At 47.6% G+C, this 26099-nt stretch overlaps 1 protein-coding gene across 1 annotated transcript in view; it reads right to left on the bottom strand.

Moving 5' to 3' along the window:
* Positions 1–26099, bottom strand: part of LOC129702339 (protein phosphatase 3 catalytic subunit alpha) — a 326632-nt gene that overhangs the window by 13828 nt on the left and 286705 nt on the right. The window contains exons 9-11 of the mRNA XM_055644097.1: positions 10400–10525; positions 8077–8154; positions 782–866 (exon numbers count right to left, since the gene is read on the bottom strand). Of these exons, the coding sequence (XP_055500072.1) occupies positions 782–866; positions 8077–8154; positions 10400–10525 (289 nt within the window). The remainder of the gene's footprint in view (positions 1–781; positions 867–8076; positions 8155–10399; positions 10526–26099) is intronic.

The following is a 26099-nucleotide window of genomic DNA, read 5'->3' as shown; positions in this document are numbered from 1 at the left end:
AATTCTGCACCTATGACTTATGAAGTTCTGAGATGCAGCCTGGTCTGCTGAGTTTCTCCAGCACTGTGTTTTACTCAAGGAGCAGTTTGTTGATTTACATACTCCACTCTTGTTATGCATTACTGGATGTTAGTGGTAGCTTCCTAGACTTTAAAACTTGCTGCCTTTGCACGTTGAACAGCACACGTAGTTAGGACTGGAGCAGCAAAATAACATTTGTTGTATTCATAAGATACAATTTGATGTACTTTTAATCTAGATGCCTCACCGGGCAATATTAAGGTAAAAATTGTGACTGAGTGCCTGCAGTTTGGGTGCACGGTGGTGCAGCGGTAGAGTTGCTGCCTCACTGCACCAGAGACGCGGGTTCCATCCTGACTATGGGTGCTGTCTGTACGGTGTTTGTACCTTCTCCCCGTGACCGCGTGGGTTTTCTCCAGTTCCCAAAGACTTACAGGTTTGTAGGTTAATTGGCTTCTGTAAATTGTAAATTGTCCCTAGTATGGAGGATAGTCCTGGTGTACGGGGTGATTGCTGGTCGGCATGGACTCGATGGGCTGAATGACTTGTTGCCACGCTGTTCCAAATGTGAAAACTCATGAGCAATTTCCATTCTAACTGTTGCAGCAAATCGCTGCACTTTCTCCAGGGTGCTGGAGATGGCACTCCAGCTCGAGTCTAGCCCAGGGGAGTGTTGTACAGGTCAAGGGGAGAAACACTGAGAGAAACACTCTCCCTCCCACCCTGTGCCACTGATAGCCCAAGCACCATGGATACTTACCGGAGGACAGAAAACATCTTGGCCATCTTGCCAATCGCTCGAATCTTGTTCCTGATCACCTCTTTACGGGCAGCTGCAGAGGCAACTGGCAAAACAAGAGCAGGTCAGTGTCTGATTCCTGCATCGGGTTCACTGACACACACACGCACACACCCACTCAAACGCACTCACATGCGTGCACGCACACTCACACTCACACATACACACGCACTCGCGTGTGCGCATGCACTCACATGCGCATATGTACGTGCGCACATACACTCAGACGCACTCACATGCGTGCACACAGTCATATGCACACACAGGCGTTCTGGCACACTCACTCACGCACACGCACACTCTCAGACACACAATCACACACGCACACTCACTCAAATGCACTCACATGCGTGCACACACTCATATGCACACACAGGCGTTCTGGCACACTCACTCACGCACACTCTCAGACACACAATCACACGTGCACACACACTCAAATGCACTCACATGCATGCACGCACACACACACACGCGCGCATACACAGGCACACACACTCACCTTGCGTGTACGCACTTACACGCGCGCACACAATTGCAATCACATGAGTGCTGGCATACACTCGCTCTCACACACGCAGAGCGCGCACGCGCACGTACACACATTCAAACGCACTCGCATGCATGCTGGCACACGCACGCACACACACACGCATACTCACACACACACAAACAGTCACGCACGCACACACACACACACTAACATACGCACACACACACATATACATGCCTGGTGTGCACAAACACACTGGCATGCACACACACAAACACCCGCACTGGTACACAAACACACACAGACACTCGCGCCCACATACACACACAATATTCAGAGTTAGGTTGTGCGTGGCATCACTCCAACGGATTTCCAGTTCCAGCAACGAGGAGTTGAGGAGAAGCCTCCATGCAAATGTCAGATGGTGAAGACATCTCGTGCACCCGGCACACACACACACACACACACTGCTCCGAGATAACTGCTCTCTTTTAATATCCTCAGAGTGGAAAGGGCAAACTAGATTGCAAAATTAAAGATCTTTTTCTCGGTCATAGTGCGAGATTTCATTACATTCCATCGCTTGCATTACCATTGTTCCATTCTTGTCCTGCAGACAAATCAATACTGTTTGTGCAATAGGAGGGGGAAGCAGTTTTACAATTATTAACACAGGGATCGATGCTGCACAATCTGCTGTTTACTGTAGAAACAAGGAACTGCAGATGCAGGTTTACAAAAAAAAAACAGAGTGCTGGAGTAACTCAGCGGATCAGGCAGCATGAATAGGTAATGTTTTAGTTTGGGACACTTCTTCAGGCCAGAGTCTGAAACAGTCTGAAGAAGGGTCTGATCCGAAATGTCACCGATCCATGTTCTCCAGAGATGCTGCCTGACCCGCTGAGTTACTCCAGCACTCTGTGTCCATGTTCTCCAGAGATGCTGCCTGACATGGACAGGTTGGGTGAGTGGGCAGATGCATGGCAGGTGAAGTTTAATGTGGATAAAGGTGATGTTATCCACTTTGGTATCACAAACAGGAAGGGAGATTACTATCTAAATGGCGTCAAGTTGGGAAAAGGGGAAGTACAACGGGATCTGGGGCGGTCCTTGTTCATCAGTCTATGAAAGTAAGCATGCAGGTATAGCAGGCAGTGAAGAAAGCAAATGGCATGTTGGCCTTTATAACAAGAGGTCGAGTATAGGAGCAAAGAGGTCCTTCTGCAGTTGTACAGAGCCCTAGTAAGACCACACCTGGAGTATTGTGTGCAGTTTTGGTCCCCTAATTTGAGGAAGGACATTCTTGCTATTGAGAGAGTGCAGCGTAGGTTCACAAGGTTAATTCCCGGGATGGCGGGACTGTCATATGTTGAGAGAATGGAGCGGCTGGGCTTGTACACTCTGGAGTTTAGAAGGATGAGAGGGTATCTTATTGAATCATATAAGATTTATAAGGATTTGGACATGCTAGAGGCAAGAAACACGTTCCCGATGTTGGGGGAGTCCTGAACCAGGGGCCACACTTTAAGAATAAGGGGTAAGCCATTTAGAACAGAGATGAGGAAACATTTTTTCACCCAGAGAGTTGTGAGTCTGTGGAATTCTCTGCCTCAGAGGGCGGTGGAGGCCGGTTCTCTGGATACTTTCAAGAGAGAGCTAGATAGGGCTCTTAAAAATAGTGGAGTCAGGGGATATGGGGAGAAGGCAGGAACAGGGCACTGATTGGGGATGATCACATTGAATGGCGGTCCTGGCTCGAAGGGCCGAATGGTCTACTCCTGCACCTATTGTCTATTGACCCGCTGAGTTACTCCAGCACTCTGTGTCCGTCTTTTCCAGAGATGCTGCCTGACTCACTGAGTTACTCCAGCATCCGGCGATTGGTACCTACTGGAACTCTGCTCCATTCACCAGAGTGTGTGGGGGATACGGACTGAGGCAGGAATGCCCACACACGCCGGCACTGTCAGTGTTGGCCGCTGAAGGCTCATTCTTCCCAAAAGGACCTCAAACGTGGCTCTCGAGGCCACCTAACCGAAGCAGTAAAGCTCCACGTTGTACACCAGACCTCTACAGACGGGGGGGGTGGGGGGGGGAGGGGAATCTCGGCCGGGGTTGCCGTGACGTAGCAACAATAGTCTCAGCTTCCACAGCCCTGAATGAGGATCAAGCTCCCACTTCATAGGTCCATAAGTTATAGGAGCAGAATTAAGCCATTCAGCCCATCGAGTCTACTCTGCCATTCAATCATGGCTGATCTGTCCTTTACTCACAACCCCATACTCCTTACTCCTCCGCATCACCTCTGACACCCGCACTAATCAACAACCTGTCAATATCTGCTTTAAAAACACCCTTTGACGTGGCCTCCACAGCCGTCTGTGGCAATGAATTCCACAGATTCACCACCCTCTGACTGAAGAAATTCCTCCTCATCTCCTTTTTAGGTCTGAGACTCTCCCACTAGAGGAAACATCCTCTCCACATCCACTCTATCCAGGCCTTTCACTATTTGGTAAGTTTCGATGAGGTCTCCCGCTTTGTCTGGCGTAGGGTTGTTTGGCGATGAGTGTTGTGCAGGACATTGGACTTGGAACTGATACCTAGACTACCCGTGCCTGCCTCTACTCACTGTCCATGCAGACACTTGGCTAAGTGACCGAGGGGCGAGGATGGAAGCGTTGGGGCAAGGGCATTGAGGAAAGACTTCACATGCCAGCACGATCCACCAATCCTCCCCATAGCTGGAGTATTGTGTGCAGTTTTGGTCTCCAAATTTGAGGAAAGACATTCTTGCTATTGAGGGAGTGCAGCGTAGGTTCACCAGGTTAATTCCCGGGATGGCGGGGCTGTCATATGTTGAAAGAATGGAGCCACTGGGCTTGTATACACTAGAATTTAGAAGGATGAGAGGGGATCTTATTGAAACATAAGATTATTAAGTGTTTGGAAACCCTAGAGGCAGGAAACAAGTTCCCGATGTTGGGGGAGTCCAGAACCAGGGGCCACAGTTTAAAAATAAGGGGTCGGCCATTTAAAACGGAGATGAGGAAAAACATTTTCACCCAGAGAGTTGTGAATCTGTGAAATTCTCTGCCTCAGAAGACAGCGGAAGCCGATTCTTTGGATTCGTTCAAGAGAGAGTTTGATGGAGCTCTTAAAGATTGTGGAGTCAAGGGATATGGGGAGAAGGCAGGAACGGGGTACTGATTGTGGATGATCAGCCATGATCATATTGAATGGCGATGCTGGCTCAAAGGGCCGAATGGCCTACTCCTGCACCCATTATCTATTTTCCATTGACACGAGGAACTGGAGATGCTGTTTTTCCAAAAAATACACAAAAAGTACTGAAGTAACTCAGCCAGGTCAGACAGCATCTCTGGAGAACATGGATAGGTGACGATTCGGGTCGTGATCCTTCTTCAGTCTCTACTCGAAATGTCACCTATCCACGACCTCCACATGCTGCCTGACCCACTGAGTTACTCCAGCACTCTGTGCCCATGTTCTCCAGAGATGCTGCCTGACCCGCTAAGTTACTCCAGCACTCTGTGTCCATGTTCTCCAGAGATGCTGCCTGACCCGCTGAGTTACTCCAGCACTCTGTGCCCATGTTCTCCAGAGATGCTGCCTGACCCGCTGAGTTACTCCAGCACTCTGTGCCCATGTTCTCCAGAGATGCTGCCTGACCCACTGTGTTACTCTAGCACTCTCTACAGGCTGCAAACTCATTTGGTTTGCTTTACTGAAGACAAAAGCAGAGAGGTTGACAAAAGACCTGCACAGGTTCTGCCAACCCATCTCATCTGTGGACATGTTATAAAATCCTCTCCAAAAGTAGCAATAGGTGACTTGCTGGGCGCTACGGCAACCTTCCTCCTTGCACATGGGACTGGGGGTGTAGGGATTGGGAAAGCCTGCCCGACAGGTGAAATTCGTGCAAGAGAAACAATGCATGGTGCCAGAGTGTCTACTAGCTTTGCCCTTCCACAAGCCGCTTGATTTGTACCTTTCTTCTGGCCATAAATGAGCTGTTCTTCTCATGACACAATCCAGAAAATAAAGAGATAGAAAGATCAGTAAGGAGCTCGGAGAATGAGAACAAAAACACAGGTATCTGACAGAACCAACGGAAAAGCATTAAAACCAAAGTCTGTGGAAATAGAAAAGAAACAAATTAAGTGAGGAAATTAAAAAAAAAAGTTGATGGAAATAAAGGCACTTGAATTGTTTGATCGATAATTAGCCCTTCAATGCTAGCCGGCTAAGGTTGGGAGGGAGGTGTTCGCTACATAATGCAGCATCCTGCACACGGGGAATCGCATTAACTGCATGTCTGATTGGCAACTATGCTACAGCGGTGTGGACATTGCACAGTTGAGAAGTGAGGGCTTGGGTGAGGTGTCGGGACAGGTCACTAGAACGGCCCAGATTCAAGGGGGTTCGATTCTGTGCAGAGCCCAGTGAAACCAGGGCTATTTGTGCAGCACAGAAGGTGAAGCAACGGGGGATGTTGCCAGGACTTGATGGCGTGAGGTTGTGCAGGCTGGGACTTTATTCCGTGGAACGCAGGAGTCTGAGGGGCGATCTTATAGCAGTGTATAAAATCACCGATAGCAGGAATTCACAGAGTCTTTACCCAGAGTTGGGGAATCAAGAACAAGAGAACACAAGTTAAATGTGAAAGGGGCAAGATTTAATATGAACCTGAGGGGCAACTTTTTCAACACAGAGGGTGATGGGTGAATGGAACAAGCTGCCAGAGGAGGTAGTTGAGACAGGGACTATCACAACATTTAAAAGACATTGGGACAGGTACATAGATAGGACAGGTTTAGAGGGATACGAGCCAAACGTGGGCAAATTGGTGCAGCTTAGATGGGGCACGAAAGTTAGGGTGAAGGGTGTTGTATGCCTCTATGTGACAGCGGGGTACAAAACAGGAGTTTGTAACATAAATTGAGAAGACCCTGTGGGTGGGTTGGTGAACAGAAGACAAGGAGCGAAGGGAATGTACGGGAGCATCGGAAGGAGAGGGGCCAAATGTTTCTACACAATGAGCTTTTGGCATCTGGAACAGACTGGGTTATGGACAGGAAGGGTTCAGCAGCATATGGACCAAATGTAGGCAAGTGGGACTAGTCTGCCATGCCACCTTGGTCGGCATGGACAAGGTGGGCCGAAGGGCCTGTTTCTGTGCTGGGCGGCTGCATGCCATTGCCTGCAAGGCAACTGGAAGCAAATTCAATTGGAGTTAAGAAGAGAGAATTGGGGAAATATAGATCATCGAACAGTACAGCACAGGGTCAGGATCTTTGTCCAAGTGTTGGTGCTGAACATGATGCCAAGGTATATTAATCCCCTCTGCCTGCACGTGGTCCATATCCCTCCATTCCCTGCATATCCATGTGCCTATCTAAAAACCTCTCAAATGCTTTTATCCTTTCTACCCCCATCAACAGCTGCACGTTCAGGGCAACCAACACCCTCTGTACTAAAAAAGACTTGCCCCGCACATCTCCTTTAAACTTTGCCCCTCCGATCTTTGATATTCCCAGCCTGGGCAAAAGATTCCCTGGGTATATGAAAAGGTAAGTTGTGTTTGAGTGTGGGGAAAGATAGTGGCGTTCGACCGTAATGGGCGGCACGGTGGCGCAGCGATAGAGTTGCTGCCTCACAGCGCCAGAGTCCCGGGTTCCATCCTGACTACGGGTGCTGCCTGTGTGGACTTTGCACTTTCTCCCTGTGACCACATGGGTTTTCTCCGGGTGCTACGGTTTCCAGCGACACTCCAAAGACGTGTGGGTTTGTAGGTTAATTGGCTTCTGTAAATTGTAAATTGTCCCCAGTGTGTAGGGTGGTGCTGGAGTACGAGGTGATCGCTGGTTGGCACGGACTCGGTGGGCCTGTTCCCATGTTGTATCTGTAAAGTCTAATGACAGGTTCAGGCAAATGCCTCTCGACGCATGGCCCAAATCAGCTAGATAATCTCATAGCTCATTACAGAGCTCTTGACTCCGATGCTATTTCATTTTTCATTTGTTTTTAGTTACTTCCAAGCCCATCGAAATAAAAGGATGTACCTTTAGAAAGATGAGGAGGAATTTCTTCAGCCAGAGGGTGGCAAATCTGTGGAATTCATTGCCACAGTTGGCTGTGGAGGCCGAGTCATTGGGTATTTTTAAGCAGATTGACAGATTCTTGATTAATGCGGGTGTCAAGGGTTATGGAAAGAAGGCAGGAGAATGGGGTTGAGAGGGAAAGATAGATCAGCCGTGATTGAATGGTGGAGTAGACTCAATGGGCTGAATGGCCTAACTCTGCTCCAATGACATGAACCTGTCTACAAAGGTTAATGTGGATCTTATGCTAGTGGGAAGCGTGTGTTCTCTGGAGATGCTTACTAGGTTCTAGATGTGGGCAATAGCCTGAGTTCTGGCAACCCATTCCTAACGTTGGGAGCAGCTTCCGGTGAAAATAGACAAAATGTCCAACAAGAGTTACAGCCCCTGCTCATTAATTAGTCTATGTTGCTTGAGTGGCAGGGCTGTTAGAAACAAATCCTTTCATGCGTAGCATCAATGGGAAAAGATGAAAATTAAAATTAGAAAATAAATGATGGTGATAAACAGGTAGGTGTAGAACAAAACTGTTAGTGAGAAAGGGATTGAAGTGGTTTTTGGTTTAGCTGTCTGGAAGCTGTTGGAGGAAGACTTAAGCAAGAGCGGTCTGTGTTTTGTGGGGGTTAATAACTCCTCACCATCAAAGCCGTCTTCCCCTTCGGTCATCAGTTCATCATCAGAGCAGATACTCAGCACGTTGACCAACATCTCAGTCACTGGGAGAGAGAGAGGGAGAGAGAGAGAGTAACGGTCAGTGATACACAAGCATTGGTTCCACAACTCCGCCGCGACACGGTGGCGCAGCGGTAGAGTTGCCGCCTCACAGCGCCAAAGACCCGGGTTCCATCCTGACCACGGTTGCCGTCTGTACGGAGTTTGCACATTCTCCCTGTGACCGCGTGGGTTTTCTCCGGGTCCTCCGGTTTCCTCCCACACACCAAAGACGTGCAGACATTTAGCCAGAGGGTGGTGAATCTGTGGAATTCATTGCCACAGACGGCTGTGGAGGCCAAGTGAATGGGTATTTTTAAAGTGGAGTTTGACAGGTTCTTGATTAGTACGGGTGTCAGGGGTTATGGGGAGAAGGCAGGAGAAGGGGGTCAAAAGGTAAAGATAGATCAGACATGATTGAATGGCGGTGTAGACTCGATGGGTTGAATGGCCCGATTCTGAACTTATGGTTTTAGGTTTACAGGTTAATTGTCTTCGATAAAAATTGTGAAGGATATTGTTAGTGCGGGCTTGAGTTGTAGAGAGAGGTTGGTGAGGCTGGGACTTTTTTCATAGGAGGCTGAGGGGTGACCTTATTGAGGTGTCTAATATCATGAGGAGCATGGATAAGGTGAACGCTCACAGACTTTTTCCCAGAGTAGAGCATTCTAAAACTAGAGGGCACAGACCTAAGGGGGCGTCAGTGGCAACTTTTTTAAATTACAGGGTAGTCCAGGCGGGGAACAAGCTGCCAGAGGAAGCTATAGAAGCGGATAGAATTACAGCTTTAGAAGGACATTTGGGCAGATTTGGATAGGACGGGTTTAGACAGTAGACAATACACAATAGGTGCAGGAGTAGGCCATACGGTCCTTCTAGCCAGCACCGCCATTCAATGTGATCATGGCTGATCATCGCCAATCAGCACCACGTTCCTGCCTTCTCCCCATATCCCCGATTCCGCTATCTTTAAGAGACCTATCTAGCTCTCTCTTGAAAGTATCCAGAGAACCGGCCTCCACCGCCCTCTGAGGCAGAGAATTCCACACTCACCACTCTCTGTGTGAAAAAGTGATTCCTCATCTCTGTTCTAAATGCCTTACCCCTTATTCTTAAACTGTTGCCCCTGGTTCTGGACTCCCACAACATCGGGAACATGTTTCCTGCCTCTAGCGTGTCCAAACTCTTAATAATCTTATATGTTTCAATAAGATTCCCTCTCATCCTTCTAAATTCCAGAGTATACAAGCCCAGGATATGGGCCAAATGCAGGGAAATGAGACTAGCTCAGTATCGACAAGGTGGGCAGAACGTAGGGTTGCCAACTGTCCCGTATTATGTGTGTAGTCCAGCACCCGGGCCAACTCATCATTCACCCAGCCACGGCCAACGAATTGCCGTCGGGAATTTGTCCCGTATTTTGACCTTTTGTCCCTTATTTGGGAGTGAGAAAGTTGGCAACCGTAGGAGGGAGTGATATGGGCCGAATGCAACCACACTTCTCCCCTCTATGTTGGCACTAGCTTAGAGTGCCGTTGGTCGGCATGGGCAAGATGGGCCGAAGGGCCTGCTTCTGTGCTGTACAGCTCTGTGATCTCAGGCCCCAGTGATCAGCTGCAATGAGCAAACCATCAAACCCTAAACTTCTAATGATTCATTACCAATAATAGTTTAGAGTTTAGAGATACAGTGTGGAAACAAGCCCTTCGGCCCACCGAGTCCGCACTGACCAATGATCACCCCGTCCACTAGTACTATCCTGCACACTCGGGGCAATTTACGATTTACAGAAGCCAAATAACCTAAAAAACTGCATGTCTTTGGGGTGTGGGAGGAAACCAGAGCACCCAGAGAAAACCCACGCGGTCACGGGGAGAACGTACGGACTGCACCCGTAGTCAGGATGGAACCCGGGTCTCTGGCGCTGTGAGGCAGCAACGCTACCGCTGCACCACTATTTTTACCTCAATATTGCCCGGTGAGGCATCTAGATTAAAAGTATCTTATATACACAACAATTGTTATTTTCGGGGGTTACATCTGCGCCCGGGTGTTGTTAGAGAGGGACTACGCGCTGTCCACGGGCTCCCTGAAGAATATTTGTTTGGCTTGTATTATGATGGAGGGTTTTGTTTCGATTTATTTCACACTGTACATATTATTGTAAATAATTGAATCAATTATGTTTGGTACAAATAAACAGAGCGGCGCAGTGCGCCCTCAGCCCCGGCACGAGGTGACGTCACTAACCTTTCTCCCCCACGAAGGGCAGGGACCAGGTGAAGACATCCATGAAGTTGGGCAGCCAGTACGGGTGTGGGGAGCAGTTGAACTGTCTGATGTTCATCACGTTATTTTCATACTTCAGAACCGCAGCTGGAAAGTTAAAAAGAGCGCAATTAAAATCAAGCTCATTGATTGCTGCCTCTTGACCTTGACCTTGGCCGGTCCGGGTAGCATCTCTCTTGTGTCTAAATTAACTTAGATTTACACATCTCTTCATTCTTGCTTCAAGTAAATGAAGTTTCAAACAATGGTGATTCAAACAAATTCATTTGCTTGGATTTTGTTACTGTTTAGTTTAGTTTAGAGATACAGCATGGAATCAGGCCCTTTGGCCCACCGGGTCCGCGCCGACCAGCGATCCCCGCACATTAACACTGTCCTACACCCACAAGGGACAATTTTTACATTTACCAAGCCAATTAACCTACAAACCCTTATGTCTTTGGAGTGTGGGAGGAAACCAAAGATCTAGGAGAAATCCCACGCAGGTCACGGGGAGAAGGTACAAACTCTGTACAGACAGCACCCGTAGGCGGGATGAAACCCGGGTCTCCGGCGCTGCATTCGCTGTAAGGCAGCAACTCTACCGCTGCGCCACCGTGACTATGTGTATACACCATGTGTATAAGATCACGAGAGGAACAGATCAGGTGATCGCGCAGACATTTACTTACGAGTAGGGGAATCGAGATCCAGGGGAGAAAGGTTTAAGTTGACGGGGGAAAGATTTAACAGTAACCTGAGGGGCAACCTTTTTTTATAATGGTATTATATTTTATTTTATATTATATTATATTTAATATGGTGGGTATTTGGAATGAGCTGCCAGAGGAGGTAGCTGAGGCAGGGACTATCATAATATTTGAGACACTGGACAGGACAGGTTTAGATGGTTATGGGCCAAGCATGGGCAGGTGGGACTAGTGTAGATGGGGTATGTTGGTTGGCGGGGGCATTTGGGCCGAAGGGTCTGTTTCCTCACTCTATGACTATGAAAAGACAAAATGCCAGATTATGTAGAAATTGTCAAATGTACCAGATTAGCAGGTAAATACAAGCAGCCAGCTGCTCATATTTTTCTTTATTACACATAGGTACGGTTCAGGTATATCAGCGTATAAGATCTAACCTAAAACAAAGTGCTTAAGGAACGGGATGGCACGCTGACGTACGAGCCAACTATGTCCGTGCCGAGCATGATGCCAGGTTAAACCAACTTCATCTGCCTACACGTGAAATATATATCTCCATTCCCTACATATCCATGTGCCTATCCAAAAGTCTCTTAAACACCACGATCGTATCTGCCTCCACCACCACCTCCAGCAGCGTGTTCCAGGCACCCACAACCCTCTGTATAAAAAAAACTTCCCAGCACATCTCCTTTAAACGTTGCCCCTCTTACCTGAAAGCTATCCCTCTAGTCTTTGACATTCCCAGCCTGGGGAAAAGGTTCCCAGAAAAATATGTGAATAGGTTGCATAACTCGTTATTACCTGGCACACTGCCAACAATGAACCATTGTGGCACCACATTTCCTTGATCTCATTACTTTTTTGTGTATTTTTCATTCATTTGTTCTATATCTCCCTATATTACCGTCTATATCTCTCCTTTCCCATTCCCCTGATTCAGTCTGAAGAAGTGTCTCGACCCAAAACGTCATCTATTCCTTCTCTCCACAGATGCCGCCTGACCCGCTGAGCTCCAGCACTCTGTGTTCATGTTCTCCACAGATGCTGCCTGACCCGCTGAGTTACTCCAGCACTCTGTGTCCATGTTCTCCAGAGATGCTGCCTGACTCGCTGAGTTACTCCAGCACTCTGTCTATCCATAAAATGGTAAGGTAAGTGTGGGGAAAGATGGGGGAGTTGGACAGTAGGGGGCAGCACAGTGGTAGAGCTGCTACTACGCAGAGCCATGTACACGGGTTCGATCCCGACCACGGGTCCTGTCTGTACGGAGTTTGCACGTTCTCCCTGTGACTGCGTGGGTTTTCTTCGGGTGCTCCGGTTTCCTCCCACATTCCAAAGACGTGCAGTTTTGTAGGTTAATTGGCTTCATTAAACATCTAAAATTGTCCCTAGTGTGTAGGATAGTCTTCGTGTACAGGCACTCGTGTGAATGGTTGATCGATGGTCAGCACAGGCTCGGTGGGCCGAAGGGCCACATTATATCACTAAAATAAAGTCTAAAGCCTGTCCAACGTCTCACTATACCTAATACCCCTCTAATCCACACATCATTCTGGTAAATGTATAGGAAGGAACTGCAACTGCTGGTTTAAACTGAAGATAGACACAAAAAGCTGGAGTAACTCAGCGCGACAAGCAGCATCTCTGGAGAGAAGGACTGGGTGAATTTCGGGTCGAGACCCTTCTTCTGAAGATGGGTCTCGACCAAAGACAGTGGAGACGGTTCTCTACTGACCCGAAACGTCATCCATTCCTTCTCTCCAGAGATGCTGCCTGTCCCGCTGAGTTAATCTAGGATTTTGTGTCTACCATTCTGGTAAATCTCCTCTGCACTCTTTCAAAAGCCTCCACAACCTTCCTGTAATGGGGCGACCAGAACTGCACGCAATACTCCAAAGAGATATAATGGAACAGCATTATAATGGTCAGAGATCAAAGAGCGGAATTGTGACAGGACCAGAGGGACCTCTCGTGGGAGGACACTAGGGGTCACTGCTGCTCCAACAGTGAATTGCTAACTTTAAATGTAATAATAGTGAAACCTTCAATATGCCATCAACACAGCTCCACACATTCAATAAGATACTGTAGATGAAGGTCTGCCACATCGATGATTTCTGATTCACTCAGCAGTAACCTGGTTTTGATCACATTTCACAGTTAGTCATTCTACAAGGGAACATATCGACTTGACTTTAGATTTTCAGATCATGAGATTAGACTTTACTTTCTAGAGATACAGCGTGGAAACAGGCCACCTCGGCCCTCACAAGTCCATGCCGACCATCAATCACTAACCTACACACTGGGGTCCATTTATAATCTTTCCCCAAGCCGGTGAACCTACAAACCTGCATGTCTTTGGCGTGTCGCTGGAAACCAGAGAACCCAGAGAAAACCCACGTGGTCACAGGGGAAATGTGCAAACTCCGTACAGAGATATAAGCAATCGTTATTTTGGCAGAGAAAGAGTATTTACTTCTCAGGATATTAGGGTGGGACTGTGGCGCAGCGGGTAGAGTTGTTGCCTTACAGCGCCAGAGACCCGGCTTTGATCCTGACTACGGGTGCTGTTTGTACGGAGTTTGTATGTTCTCACCATGACATGTATGGGTTTTCTCCAAGATCTTCGGTTTCCTCCCACACTCCAAAGACGTACAGGTTTGTAGGTTAATTGGCTTGGTATAAATGTAAATTGTCCCTAGTGTGTGTGTAGGATAGTGTTAGTGTGCGGGGATCACTGGTCGATGTGGACTCGGTGGCCGAAGGGCCTGTTTCCGCTCTGTATCTCTAAACTAAAATATGGGGTCAACTGTAAGGTGGGCATGGGCTGCTCATTCCTATTTAGCTATTCAGTAACGAGAGGTACAGCACCTCATTGCACTTGGGCAGCTTAAAACTCAATTGTAAGGACATTCTCTAATTTCAGGTACCTCAGCAAATCCCCTTTCCCCTCCTACCTTCCCTTCTCTCTCCCCTACACCCCACTTCTCCTCTCCTCTAACGACCTACATTCCTTCCTCTAGCTTCACAATTCGCAACTCGTCAATCCAAAAATGTTCATCTCCAACCTTTGGCCAACCATCTGCCTTTCAAACACATCCCCCACCTCTCATCCAGCATCATCCTCCCCCTCCCACCACAATTAGCCTGAAGAAAGGTCCCCAGCCTAAACATCAACTATCATGTTCTCCAGAGATGCTACCTGCCCGGCTGAGTTACTCCAGCACTCTGTGTCTATCTTTGGTTCCTACACACTAAACATTGACCTGGAGAGGTTTTCTGTTGACATCCCTCATTTCCTTTGCAAAACACATTTTGAGCTGTGCGCATGGCTCTCTGTACTTCAACATTAGCCCAGATCTCTCCTACATCAGGGAGAGTTATCAACTGAGAGAGCTACAGTATGACTTGGAACTCAGTGCCTGAAAGATTTAGCACGGATATGTGCAAGAACTGACCGGAAAAAACTCCTTCAGAGCTGTAGGATGGGTTCAGTGACCCAGGGCGGCACAGTGGCGCAGCGCTTAGAGCCGCAGCCTCGCAGCGCCAGAGACCCAGGTTTCATCCTGCCCCCGGGTGGAGTTTGCACGTTCTCCTTGTGACCGTGTGGGTTTTATCTGGGTGCCCTGGTTTCCTCCCACAACCCAAAGACGTGCGGGTATGTCGGTTAATTGGCCCTCTGTGAATTGCCGCCAGTGTGGAGGAAGTGGATAAGAAAGTGGGAGACCGTCGAACTAGAGTCACACAGTCATACAACGTGGAAGCACTTTGGCCAAACTTGCCCACATCGGCTACACTAGTCCCACCTGCCAGCATTTGGCCCATATCCTTCTAAACCTGTCCTATTCAGTTACCTGGTTTAAATCTTTCTTCAATGTTGCATTAATCCCTGCCTCAACCACCTCCTCCGGCAGCTCGTTCCACACACCCACCACCCTATCTATAAAAAAGTTACCCCTCAGGTTCCTATTAAATCTTACCCCCCTCCACCCACCTTAAACCTATGCCCTCTGGTTCTCGATTCCCCTACTCTGGGCAAGAGACTCTGTGCATTTATCCAATCTATTCCTCTCATAATTTTATACAGCTCTATAAGATCACCACTCATTCTCCTGCGCTCCAAGGAATAGAGACCCAGCCTACTCAACATCTCCCAATAGCTCACACCCTCGAGTCCTGGCAACACTGTCATAATCATCTCTGCACCCTTTCCAGATAGTGTGCACAAGTATTTTATGGTGGACACTGCAGGTACCAATTTCACTGTTCTATCTGGGACATATGACAATAAACCATTCTTGAAGCGCAGGCTTGGCGATCGCTTCGTCCAACACCTCCGCTCGGTTCGCAATAGCCAACCGGATCTCTCGGAGGCTCAGCACTTCAACTCCCCCTCCCATTCCCAATCCGACCTTTCTGACCTGGGCCTCCTCCATGGCCAGTGTGAGGACCACCGTAAATTGGAGGAGCAGCACCTCATATTTCGCTTGGGCAGTTTACACCCCAGCGGTATGAACATTGACTTCTCTAATTTCAGCTAGTCCCTGCTATCTCCTCCCTTTCTCAGCTCACCCTCAGCCCACTGTCTCCGCCTCTTCCTTTCTTCTTCCTCCCCCCCCGCCCCAACCCTCACATCAGTCTGAAGAAGGGTCTCGACCTGAAACGTTGCCTATTTCATTCACTCCAAAGATGCTGCCTCATCCGCTGAGTTTCTCCAGCTGTTTTGTCTACCTTGACTCTTGAAGAGCCTGTTTCAGATTCAGATTCAGATTTAGGTTCAACTTTAATTGTCATTGTCAGTGTACAGTACAAAGACAACGAAATGCAGTATGTATTTCCACTCTGTATCTCCCTAAACTAAACAGACAGTGGAGATGTGCAGGAAGGAACTGCAGATGCTGAAGATAGACACAAAAAGCTGGACTGACTCAGCGGGTCAGACAGCATATCTGGAGAAAAGGAATAGGTGACGTTTCGGGTCGAGACCCTAAGTCAGACTTCTTCTGAAGAAGGGGCTGGTCCCGAGACAGTGGAGATGGTTCTGTACTGACCCTGGCCTTCACACAGACAGCCTCAGCAGTTCATGTTGAATGCAGCCAGACATGATGGCTCACAGTTGTTGACCCATGTCAATGACAGTATTGTCACACAGCGAGAGCAACCTTCTCGTGTCACACACAGCAACAGAGCACTGATCATCGGTTAAGCCAGGGAATGGAACATAACACAGAGCAGACTTCTTAACAAGTCCCAAGTCATTAAACTCTACTTGCAACAAAAAAATTAGGTCAGGGTTATCTTTTCACAGCTTTGTCAGCATGTGATGTTGAAATACAGAGAGCTACATGCACAGAGCCAAATGTGTTTTGCAAAGGAAATGAGAGATGTCACCAGTAATCCCAACGTTTACCGTGGACAGCCGGCACGTATAGAGTACACGTTTGTACTTCCCATACATAACTGCAAAATCTACAATGGGTAACTGGGAATAAACCACTCTCACGGCCAGGGAAAGAGCGTTCACGTCGATCGCGGCCCTGTTTCCACCAATCTTTCCACCACCACACACACGATGCACAAGAAGCGACAAGACAGACTCCATTGTTTGCAGATGCCAAGAAGTGTGTCTCTGGCTGAACAACTTCTAATCTTGTGTGTGGACTCGATAAGAAGACTGCCAAAAGAAAGCTTAATTCTCACCAATGACTCCATCCAAGAGTCAAGAGTGTTTTATTATTAAAGTAACTCAGCGGGACAGGCAGCAGCTCTGGATAGAAGGAACGGGTGACGTTTTGGGACGTGACCCATTCACCCATTCCGTCATCCATTCCTTCTCTCCAGAGATGCTGCCTGTCTCGCTGAGTTACTCCAGCATTTTGTGTCTATCTTCGGTGTAAACCAGCATCTGCAGTTCCTTCCTGCACTGTGTTTTATTATTCATTGATTGTTGATGAGCATTGATTGATCATTGAATCATTGATCATTGAAGAGAGTCAAGAGTGTTTTATTGTCTTATATTCTGAAGCGGACCAATTAAATTGTTACTTGCAGCAGCAGAACAGGTCTTACTTACCCTGCCCACTTGCCCAAACCGCAGCAAACAGCCACCTCACTGTCAGCAAATCATGGACTTCAGGAAGTGGGGAGGGGAAAGGGAGCACACCTCAGACTACATCAATAGAGCTACAATCAAGTGGAGATGACAAGAACTTCAAGTTCATGGGTGTAAATATGAATGTGTCCAGGTCCAATCATGTTGAACACTGCTGCCAACACTCTGTGACTCTGCAGAAGGACTTGGACGGGTTGGGAGAGTGGGTAGAGAAGTGGCAGATGGAATACAGTACAGCAAAAGGGGGAGTCCTACATTTTGGAATAAGAATAAAGGCGTAATTATTTTCTAAATGGAGAGAGAATCCAGATGTCGAAGGTGCAAAGGGACTTGGGAGTGCTGGTGCAGGACTCCAAAAAAGTTAATTTGCAAGTCGAATCAGTAGTAAGGAAGGCAAACTTAATGCAAGCATTTATGTTGAGGACTGGAATACAAAAACAGAGATGTAATGCTGAGGCTCTATAAAGCACTGGTCAGGCACATTTGGAGCACTGTGAACAAATGTGAGCACCATATGTGAGGAAGGGTGTGCTGGCTCTGGGGAGGGTCCAGAGGAGGTTCACAAGAACGTTTCCAGGAATGAGTGGGTTAGCATATGATGAGCATTTGATGCAGTTTAGAAGGTTGAGGGGGGACTTCGTTGAAACTTACAGAATAATGAAAGGCATAGATAGAGTGGATGTGGAGAGGATGTTTCCATTGGTGGAAGCATCTAGGATCAGAGGTCATAGCCTCAGAATTAATAGGTGCTCTTTTAGAAAGATGAGGAGAAACTTCCTTAGTCAGAGGGTAGTGAATCTGTGGAACTCATTGCCACAGGGCTGTGGAGGCCAAGTCAGTGGATATTTTATTTTTAAGGCAGAGATAGACAAATTCTTGATCAGAATGTGTGTCAAGCGTTATGGGGAGAAGGCAGGAAAATGTGAGGTGGAGTAGACTCGATGGGCCGAATGGCTTAATTCTACTATAACTTGGGACCTTGTGAATACCACAACTTTCTTAGAAAGGAATTTGGAATGTCTACAATGCCTCATAACAATTTCTACAGATGACCAGAGAAAGCATATTGTCTGAAGAAGGGTCTCGACCCGAAACGTCACCCATTCCTTCTATCCAGAGATGTTGCCTGTCCCGCTGAGTTACTCCAGCATCTTGCGTCTATCTTGGGTTGCATCACAGCTGGGTTTGGGAACAGCTCTGCCCAAGACCGCAAGAAATTGCAGAGTTGTGGACGTAGCCCAGCCCATCACACAGACCAGACTCCCCACCACTGACTCCATCTTCACTTCACGCTGCCTCGGGAAAGCAGCTGACATAATCAAAGACTTGTCCCTGTCCCACCCCGGTCATTCCTTCTTCTCCCCGCTCCCATCCAGCAGAAGATACAGAAGCTTGAAAGCGCGCACCACCAGACTCAGGAACCGCTTCTTCCCCTCTGTTATCAGGCTGCTGAACGGTCCTTCCATAAGCTAGGGTACTGTCCGATTCACCTCTACCCCATTGTGGATATTGGACTTTGTCTCTGGAACTGATGCACTGCATTGCTGAGAACTACATTCTGCACTCTGTATCTTTCCTCTTTGCTCTCTCTATTTGGATAGCATGCAAAACAAAAATAAATCATAAACCTAAATGTTTTGGATGTCGCCTGTCCATTCCCTCCACAGATGCTGCCTGACTCATGGATTCTAGGACGTCATGCTTTGCCCGGGAGTCCAGCGCCTGCAGTTCCTGCGTCGGCAGGTGAGGTTGGTTGGTGGATTATCACAGGGCTCGGAGAACTGGGTTACAAGGTGTTGTCATTTACATCCAACAGCAAGCACAGATGGGGCTCTGGTTTCAGGCCTCACCAGGACCACGGTGTGAACCTCCCTGTGTGTAGCAGTGTCAGTGGCAACTTCACCCTGCACCCTGAATAAGCTCTGAACTACATAGACAGTGTCATAATTGCACTATTATAGCTTGCTTTTTGTGTGTATGTGTGTGCGTGTACTTGTGAAGACGTGTGTATATGCACACAATGAACTTTTTTTTCTCTCTCGTTTATTATATTGTTTACAGTGTATTATGTTTCCATATTCTGTTGTGCTGAAGTAAGTAAGAATTCCATTGTCCTATCTGGGACATCCCACTTTTAACTCTTTGTGGACAGGTCTGTGTGGGAGCTCAGATCCACCCTCTCTGCTGCCGTGGGGGGTGCCACCATGGAGCCTGGCAGGGAGGGGGTGAGGGGGGGAAGATGCAGCACAGACACCTTCCAGCCATGTCTGCCTGCAATTAGTGGTGCAGCGGTAGAGTTGCTGCCACACAGCACCAGAGACCCAGCTTCCATCCTGACCTCGGCTGCTGTCTGTATGGAGTTTGTACATTCATGGTGACCATGTGGCTTCTCTCCGGGTGCTCTGGTTTCCACACTATAAAGCCATACAGGTTTGTAGGTTATGGGGAGAAGGCAGGAGAATGGGGTTAGGAGGGAGAGATAGAGTTAGAACAGAGACGAGGAAACACTTTTTCTCACAGAGAATGGTGAGTCTGTGGAATTCTCTGCCACAGAGGGCGGTGGAGGCAGGTTCTCTGGATGCTTTCAAGAGAGAGCTAGATAGGGTTCTTAAAAATAGTGGAGTCAGGGGATATGGGGAGAAGGCAGGAACGGGGTACTGATTGTGGATGATCAGCCATGATCACATTGAATGGCGGTGCTGGCTCGAAGGGCCGAATGGCCTACTCCTGCACCCATTGTCTATTGTCTATCAGCCATGATTGAATGGCGGAGTAGACTTGATGGGCCGAATGGCCTAATTCTGCTCCTATCTCTTATGATCTTAATTGGCTTCTGTAAACATTTTCCCTAGTGTGTATGATATTGCTAGTGTGCGGGTGATCGCTGTTTGGCATGGACTCGAAGGCCGAAGAACCTGTTTCCAAGCTGTTTATCTAAACTAAACTAAAGAAAACGAAACTAAAGATACTCCACCATTGCACCCCAACAATGCTACTGACCCAGCTGTAACAAACGACACACCACAAACCTCCCCACCCTCAACATCCGTTCAGTGTGAACGGCTATTATTTCAAACTGAGACGTCTGCAACAGAACCGCTCTGGTTATGTGGCAGAGGTGATGTAGCAGCCACGATAAGGACAGTGACAGCAAGCTCAACAGCTCTGGTGTCCCCAGACGGGGTCAAAATAGAAGATTCAAACTAAACTTAACGAGGCAAGGGTCACTGAGGGCTGTACTCATTATCTCTTGTTCATCGGTCATGGGAGCAGAATTGGGCCATTCTGCCCATCGAGTCTTACTCCACCATTCAATCATGGCTGATCAATCTCTCCCTCTCAACCCCATTCTCCTGCCTTCTCCTCGTATCCGCTGACACCTGCACTAATCAATCTCCGTCTTAAATATACCCAATGACTTGGCAATGAATTCCACAGATTCACCACCCTCTGACTAAAGAAATTCCTGCTCATCTCCTTTCCAAAGGAACGTCCTTTTATTCTGAGGCTGTGCCCTCTGGTCCTAGACTCTCCCAATAGTAGAAACATCCTCTCCACGTCCACTCTATCCAGGCCTTTCACTGTTCGGTGAGTTTCGAAGAGGTCCCCCCCTCAGCCTTCTAAACTCTACACTCCTGCAGCACTGGCACCATAAACAATGCCTATTGTACATAAAGATTCACCCTGTGATGAGCGTTTGACGGTTCTGGGCCTGTATTCACCAGAGTTTAGAAGGATGAGGGGGTACCTCATTGAAACTTACCAAATAGTGAAAGGCTTGGATGGAGTGGATGTGGAGAAGATGTTTCCACTAGTGGGAGAGTCTAGGACCAAAGGTTGCAGTCTCAGAATTAAAGGATATTCCTTTAGGGAGGAGATGAGGAGAGATTTATTTAGTCAGAGGGTGGTAAATCTGTGGAATTTGTGCCACAGAAGGCTGTGGAATAGATATAGTTAAGGCAGAGATAGATATAATATTGATTAGTATGGGTGTCAGGGGTTATGGGGAGAAGGTAGGAGAACGGGGTTAGGAGGGAGAGATAGATCAGCCATGATTGAATGGCGGAGTAGACTTGATGGGCCGAATGGCCTAATTCTGCTCCTATCATTTATGAACATGACAGGCAGTAACAAACCCCTCTACATCACAAAATGTACTATTTTAAGAGTTGTCATCACTGATGCCTGACTTTGAAAATGGAGCCAATTATGGGGGAAACAATGACAGTATTATCCCGGCGCATTCTTCTTGATTTGACGGGCCCTATTCATTGTGGCCGGGCATCGCAGCCTCCTGTTTACGCTGTGGATCTTTCAGGAAACGCAAAGAGGTTTGTCGATCTTTCCAAAACCCTCGCAGTTCATGCGCTGGAAAAAAGATCTCACTTCCTTTGAACACAAAACATGCTGAGGCCCAGAGAGAGAGAGAGTTGGCTTATGTGGCATGAGGAAGAGCACGCTGCTGGAAGAAAGCAGAGCTTGCACAAACATTTGTTCAGACTGCACAGTGTGTGCAGCTGAGGCGTTTCAGTTTATTGTCATGTGTACCGAGGCACAGTGAAAAGCTTTTGTTGCGTGCTATCCAGTCAGCGGAAAGACTACACATGATTACAATCGAGCCAGCCTTGCACTATCATGTTTAGTGCAATATAAACTCCAGTAAAGTGCGATTAAGGATAGTCCAAAGATTTTCAATGAGGTAGATGGGAGGTCAGGACCGCTCTCTAGTTGGTGGTAGGATGGTTCAGCTGCCTGATAACAGCTGGGTAGAAACTGCCCCTGAATCTGGAGGTGTGCGTTTTCACACTTCTGTACCTCTTGCCTGATGGGAGAGGGGAGAAGTGGGAGTGACTAGGGTGGGACTGGGCCTTGATTATGCTGCTGGCCTTGCCGAGGCAGTGATGTTGGTTTGCGTGGTAGTCTGGGCTACGTCCATAACTCTGCAACTCGCAGCTGATACTAAATACCATTACTAGGGCAAGACATTTGTAGAAAAGGTCCCGCTGTTCCTTATTTCATTGATTTTGGCAGTATTATAAACATATTACGTTAATTTAGAACACTAGTGTCTGGAGAACATAGACACAGAGTGCTGGAGTAACTCAGCGGGTCAGGCAGCATCTCTGGAGAACATGGACACAGAGTGCTGGAGTAACTCAGCGGGTCAGGCAGCATCTCTGGCAATGAATTCCACAGATTCACCACCCTGTGACTAAAGAAATTCCTCCTCATCATCCTTCGGCAGGTTAGTTGTTTTATTCTGAAGCTGTGACCTCTGGTCCTAGACTCTCCCACTAGTGGAAACATCTTCTGCACATCCACTCTATCCAAGCCTCTCACTATTCCCTCCCTCATCCAGTCACTCCAGGTTCTGTAAACATCCCTTAATCTTGGTTGTTAATTCCCGGGATGGCGGGACTGTCATACGTTGAAAGAATGGAGCGGCTGGGCTTGTATACTCTGGAATTTAGAAGGATGAGACGGGATCTTATTGAAACATACAAGATTATTAAGGGATTGGACACGCTGGAGGCAAGAAACATGTTCCCGATGTTGGGGGAGTCCAGAACCAGGGGCCACAGTTTAAGAATAAGGGGTAAGCCATTTATAATGGAGATGAGGAAAAACTTTTTCACCCAGAGAGTTGTGAATCTATGGAATTCTCTGCCTCAGAAGGCAGTGGAGACCAATTTTCTGGATGTCCAACTGTCTATAGAGAGTTAGATAGAGCTCTTAAAGATAGCGGAGTCAGGGGACATGGGGAGAAGGCAGGAACGGGTACTGATTGCGGATGATCAGCCATGATCACAGTGAATGATGGTGCTGGCATGAAGGGCTGAATGGCCTGCTCCTGCACCTATTGTCTATTGTCTAAACTTCCAAAGCATTACGTTGAATTGTACTACAATCTTTGCGCCATTCTGATATTGTCTAAAACTGTTCATCAAAACCTTATGCCTGAAGTATCTATGATGAGAAGATTTCAAGCAGTCTCAATATTATGTGTGAGAATGTAATGTGTTGCAGTTCTAATGGAAGGCAACCCGTTCACACCACAGCCTGCGATTTGTACAGGCTGCTTAAGCTGGAGCCACTAGAATCCATCTGGCTCATTCTGCACAAGAGCCATGATACCAAGCAAGGCCAGCTCTTGTTCACGAATTGATCACAACTATTGCAAGCAGCAGGAGTGACGTTAATTTACTGTAGAGATACAGCATGGAAACAGGCCCTTTGACCAACCTAGTCCACCCCGCACGCTATCTCCACCCATTCCAGCATTCCCACCGACTTAGAGGTCAGTCCTCTGTCTGCCCTCTACAGTAACAAGGCAGTTGACCAGTTTATCCTCTCAGGTATACTCTCTCAAATTGGTCTTAGTTTAGAGATACAGCATGGAAACAGGCACTTCGGCCCACCAAGTCCACATCGACCAGCGATCACCCCGTACACTAGCACAATCCTACACGCACAGGACAATTTACAAATTACAGAAGCCAGTTGACCTACAAACCTATGCGTTTTTGGAATGTGGGAGGTAATTGGAGCACCTGGAGAAAACCCGGATCACAGAGAGAACATAAAAAATTCACACTGACAGGACCCATAGTTAGGATAGAACGCGGGTCTCTGGCGCTGTGAGGCAGCAACTCTACCGCTGCATCACCGCACCCCTAATTACTATAAATCTCCTTTGTACTTTTGCCGTGCTTTATTTTATTATTTCTTAAGGATAAGAACCCTGGTGGATGAGGGAACACCTGAGAAAAGTACTAAACCTAAATGAGACACAGATAGGGTAGACGGTCAGAACCTTTTCCCAGGATGGAAGTGTCAAAGAGTGGAGAGTACAGCTTTAAGGTGAGACGGGCAAAGCTTGTAGGAGATGTGTGGGGAACTTTTTTTAACATAGTGAGTGCTTGGAAGGCGCTGCCGGGGGTGGTGGTGGAGGCAGGTACAATAGCACTGTTGAAAAGGCTTTTAGATGCACACGGATATGCAGGGAATGGAGGGATGTGGATCACGTGCAGGCAGAGGAGATTGGATTCACTTGGCATCATGTTCAGCGGGGACGTTGTGGGCCGGTGACCTGCTCCTGTGCTGTTACTGTTCTATATTCCTGACAGATACTCTCTCAATTCTGGTCCTGTTACTATAACCATCCTTTGTACATTTGCTGTGCTTTACTTCATTGCTTATTAAAAATAATAAATAGAATGACCAGCGGCATTGAACCCGGGTCTCTGGTGCTATAAGGCAGAAACTCTCCACTGCACCACCATGCCGCAGTGTTTTGCATTAAAATATAACACAGAAACAGGCCCTTCGGCCCACAATGTTTGTGCTGATCAGTTTCTGTTTCAGTTTTAGTTTCGTTTTTTGTCATGTGTACCGAGGTACAGTGAAAAGCCTTTGTTGCATGCTAACTTGTCTGCAGAAAGTCAATACATGATTACAATCGATCCATTTAGTGTACAGATACATGATAAGGGAATAATGTTTAGTGCAAGGTAATGCCAGTAAAGTCCGATCAAGGATAGTCTGAGGGTCACCGTAGTGCAGCGTAGGTTCGCCAGGTTAATTCCCAGGATGGCGGGACTGTCATGTTGATAGAATGGAGTGGCTGGGCTTGTACACTCTGGAATTTAGAAGGGTGAGTCCAGACCAGGGGCCACAGTTTAAGAATAAGTGGTAAGCCATTTGGAAAGAGATGAGGAAAAACCTTTTCACACAGAGAGTTGTGAGTGTGTAGAATTCTCTGCCTCAGAGGGCAGTGGAGCCTGGTTCTCTGGATGCTTTCAAGAGAGAGTTAGATGGAGCTCTTAGGGATGACGGAGTTAAGGGATATGGAGAGAAGGCAGGAATGGGGTACTGATTGTGGATGATCAGCCATGATCACATTGAATGGCGGTGGCCTACTCCTGCACCTATTGTCTATTGTCTACACTTCCAAAGCATGACGTTCATTTGTGCTACAATCTTCGCGCCATTCTGCTGCTGTACACCTGTCGTTGAATTTACAGTTCATTACCTGTGGGCTGTTGACTCTGTGCGCTTCATGTGCACCCTGGTTTATATGAGAATAAGCTGGTCTGGATCTAAATCGACCCACCTCGACATAACACCAGTAGCTGAGAACACACAGCAGACACACGCCGCAGAAACACATTCACAACTGAAAGGCACTGAACACATTCATTCTGAGCAGCAGCCAGCTTTTAGGTAGTTTCACAAGAAGAGGTATTTTTAGGCGCATCATAGTGACATTTCTTCATTGCAGATTTCCAAGGTGTGCTAATTATCACCAAGCTTGGAGTAGACAGCGCCAAGGAATGGGATTGAACTCGCAAAAGGAATTTTCCCATCAGGGAAGGAGTAGCTCAGGTTATTTAGGTAGAGTTGCTGCCAGAGGCTCAGGTTCAATCCTGACTACGGGCGCTGTCTGTACGGAGTTTATACGTTTTCCCCGTGACGTGCGTGGGTTTTCTCCGGGTGCTCCAGTTTCCTCCCACACTCCAAAGACGTGCAGGTTTGTAGGTCAATTGGCTTCGATAAAATTGTGAATTGTCCCTAGTGTGTAAGTCATTGCTGGTGTACGTGGGGACCACTGGTCAGTGTGGACTTGGTGGGCCGAAGGGCCTGTTTCCTCGCTGTATCGCTAAAGACCCATTGCCCTACAAAATCGATGTGAGGGAAAGTGCTGTGATCCCTGGTGCATGTTACAGCAGGTGTTTTATACAACCAGCACACATTAATCGGTAAGCAGCCTCGGGACACAGCCCGTGCTCTCACTGGATGGCGCCATTTGCTTTCTGCAAACAGCTCTACATGTGCTGACTGGAAGAGCCCACCT

The sequence above is a fragment of the Leucoraja erinacea genome, chromosome 1, assembly GCF_028641065.1.
Source record: "Leucoraja erinacea ecotype New England chromosome 1, Leri_hhj_1, whole genome shotgun sequence".
Classification (NCBI taxonomy): Eukaryota; Metazoa; Chordata; class Chondrichthyes; order Rajiformes; family Rajidae; genus Leucoraja; species Leucoraja erinaceus.
This window is presented reverse-complemented; position numbering and strand designations above follow the sequence as displayed.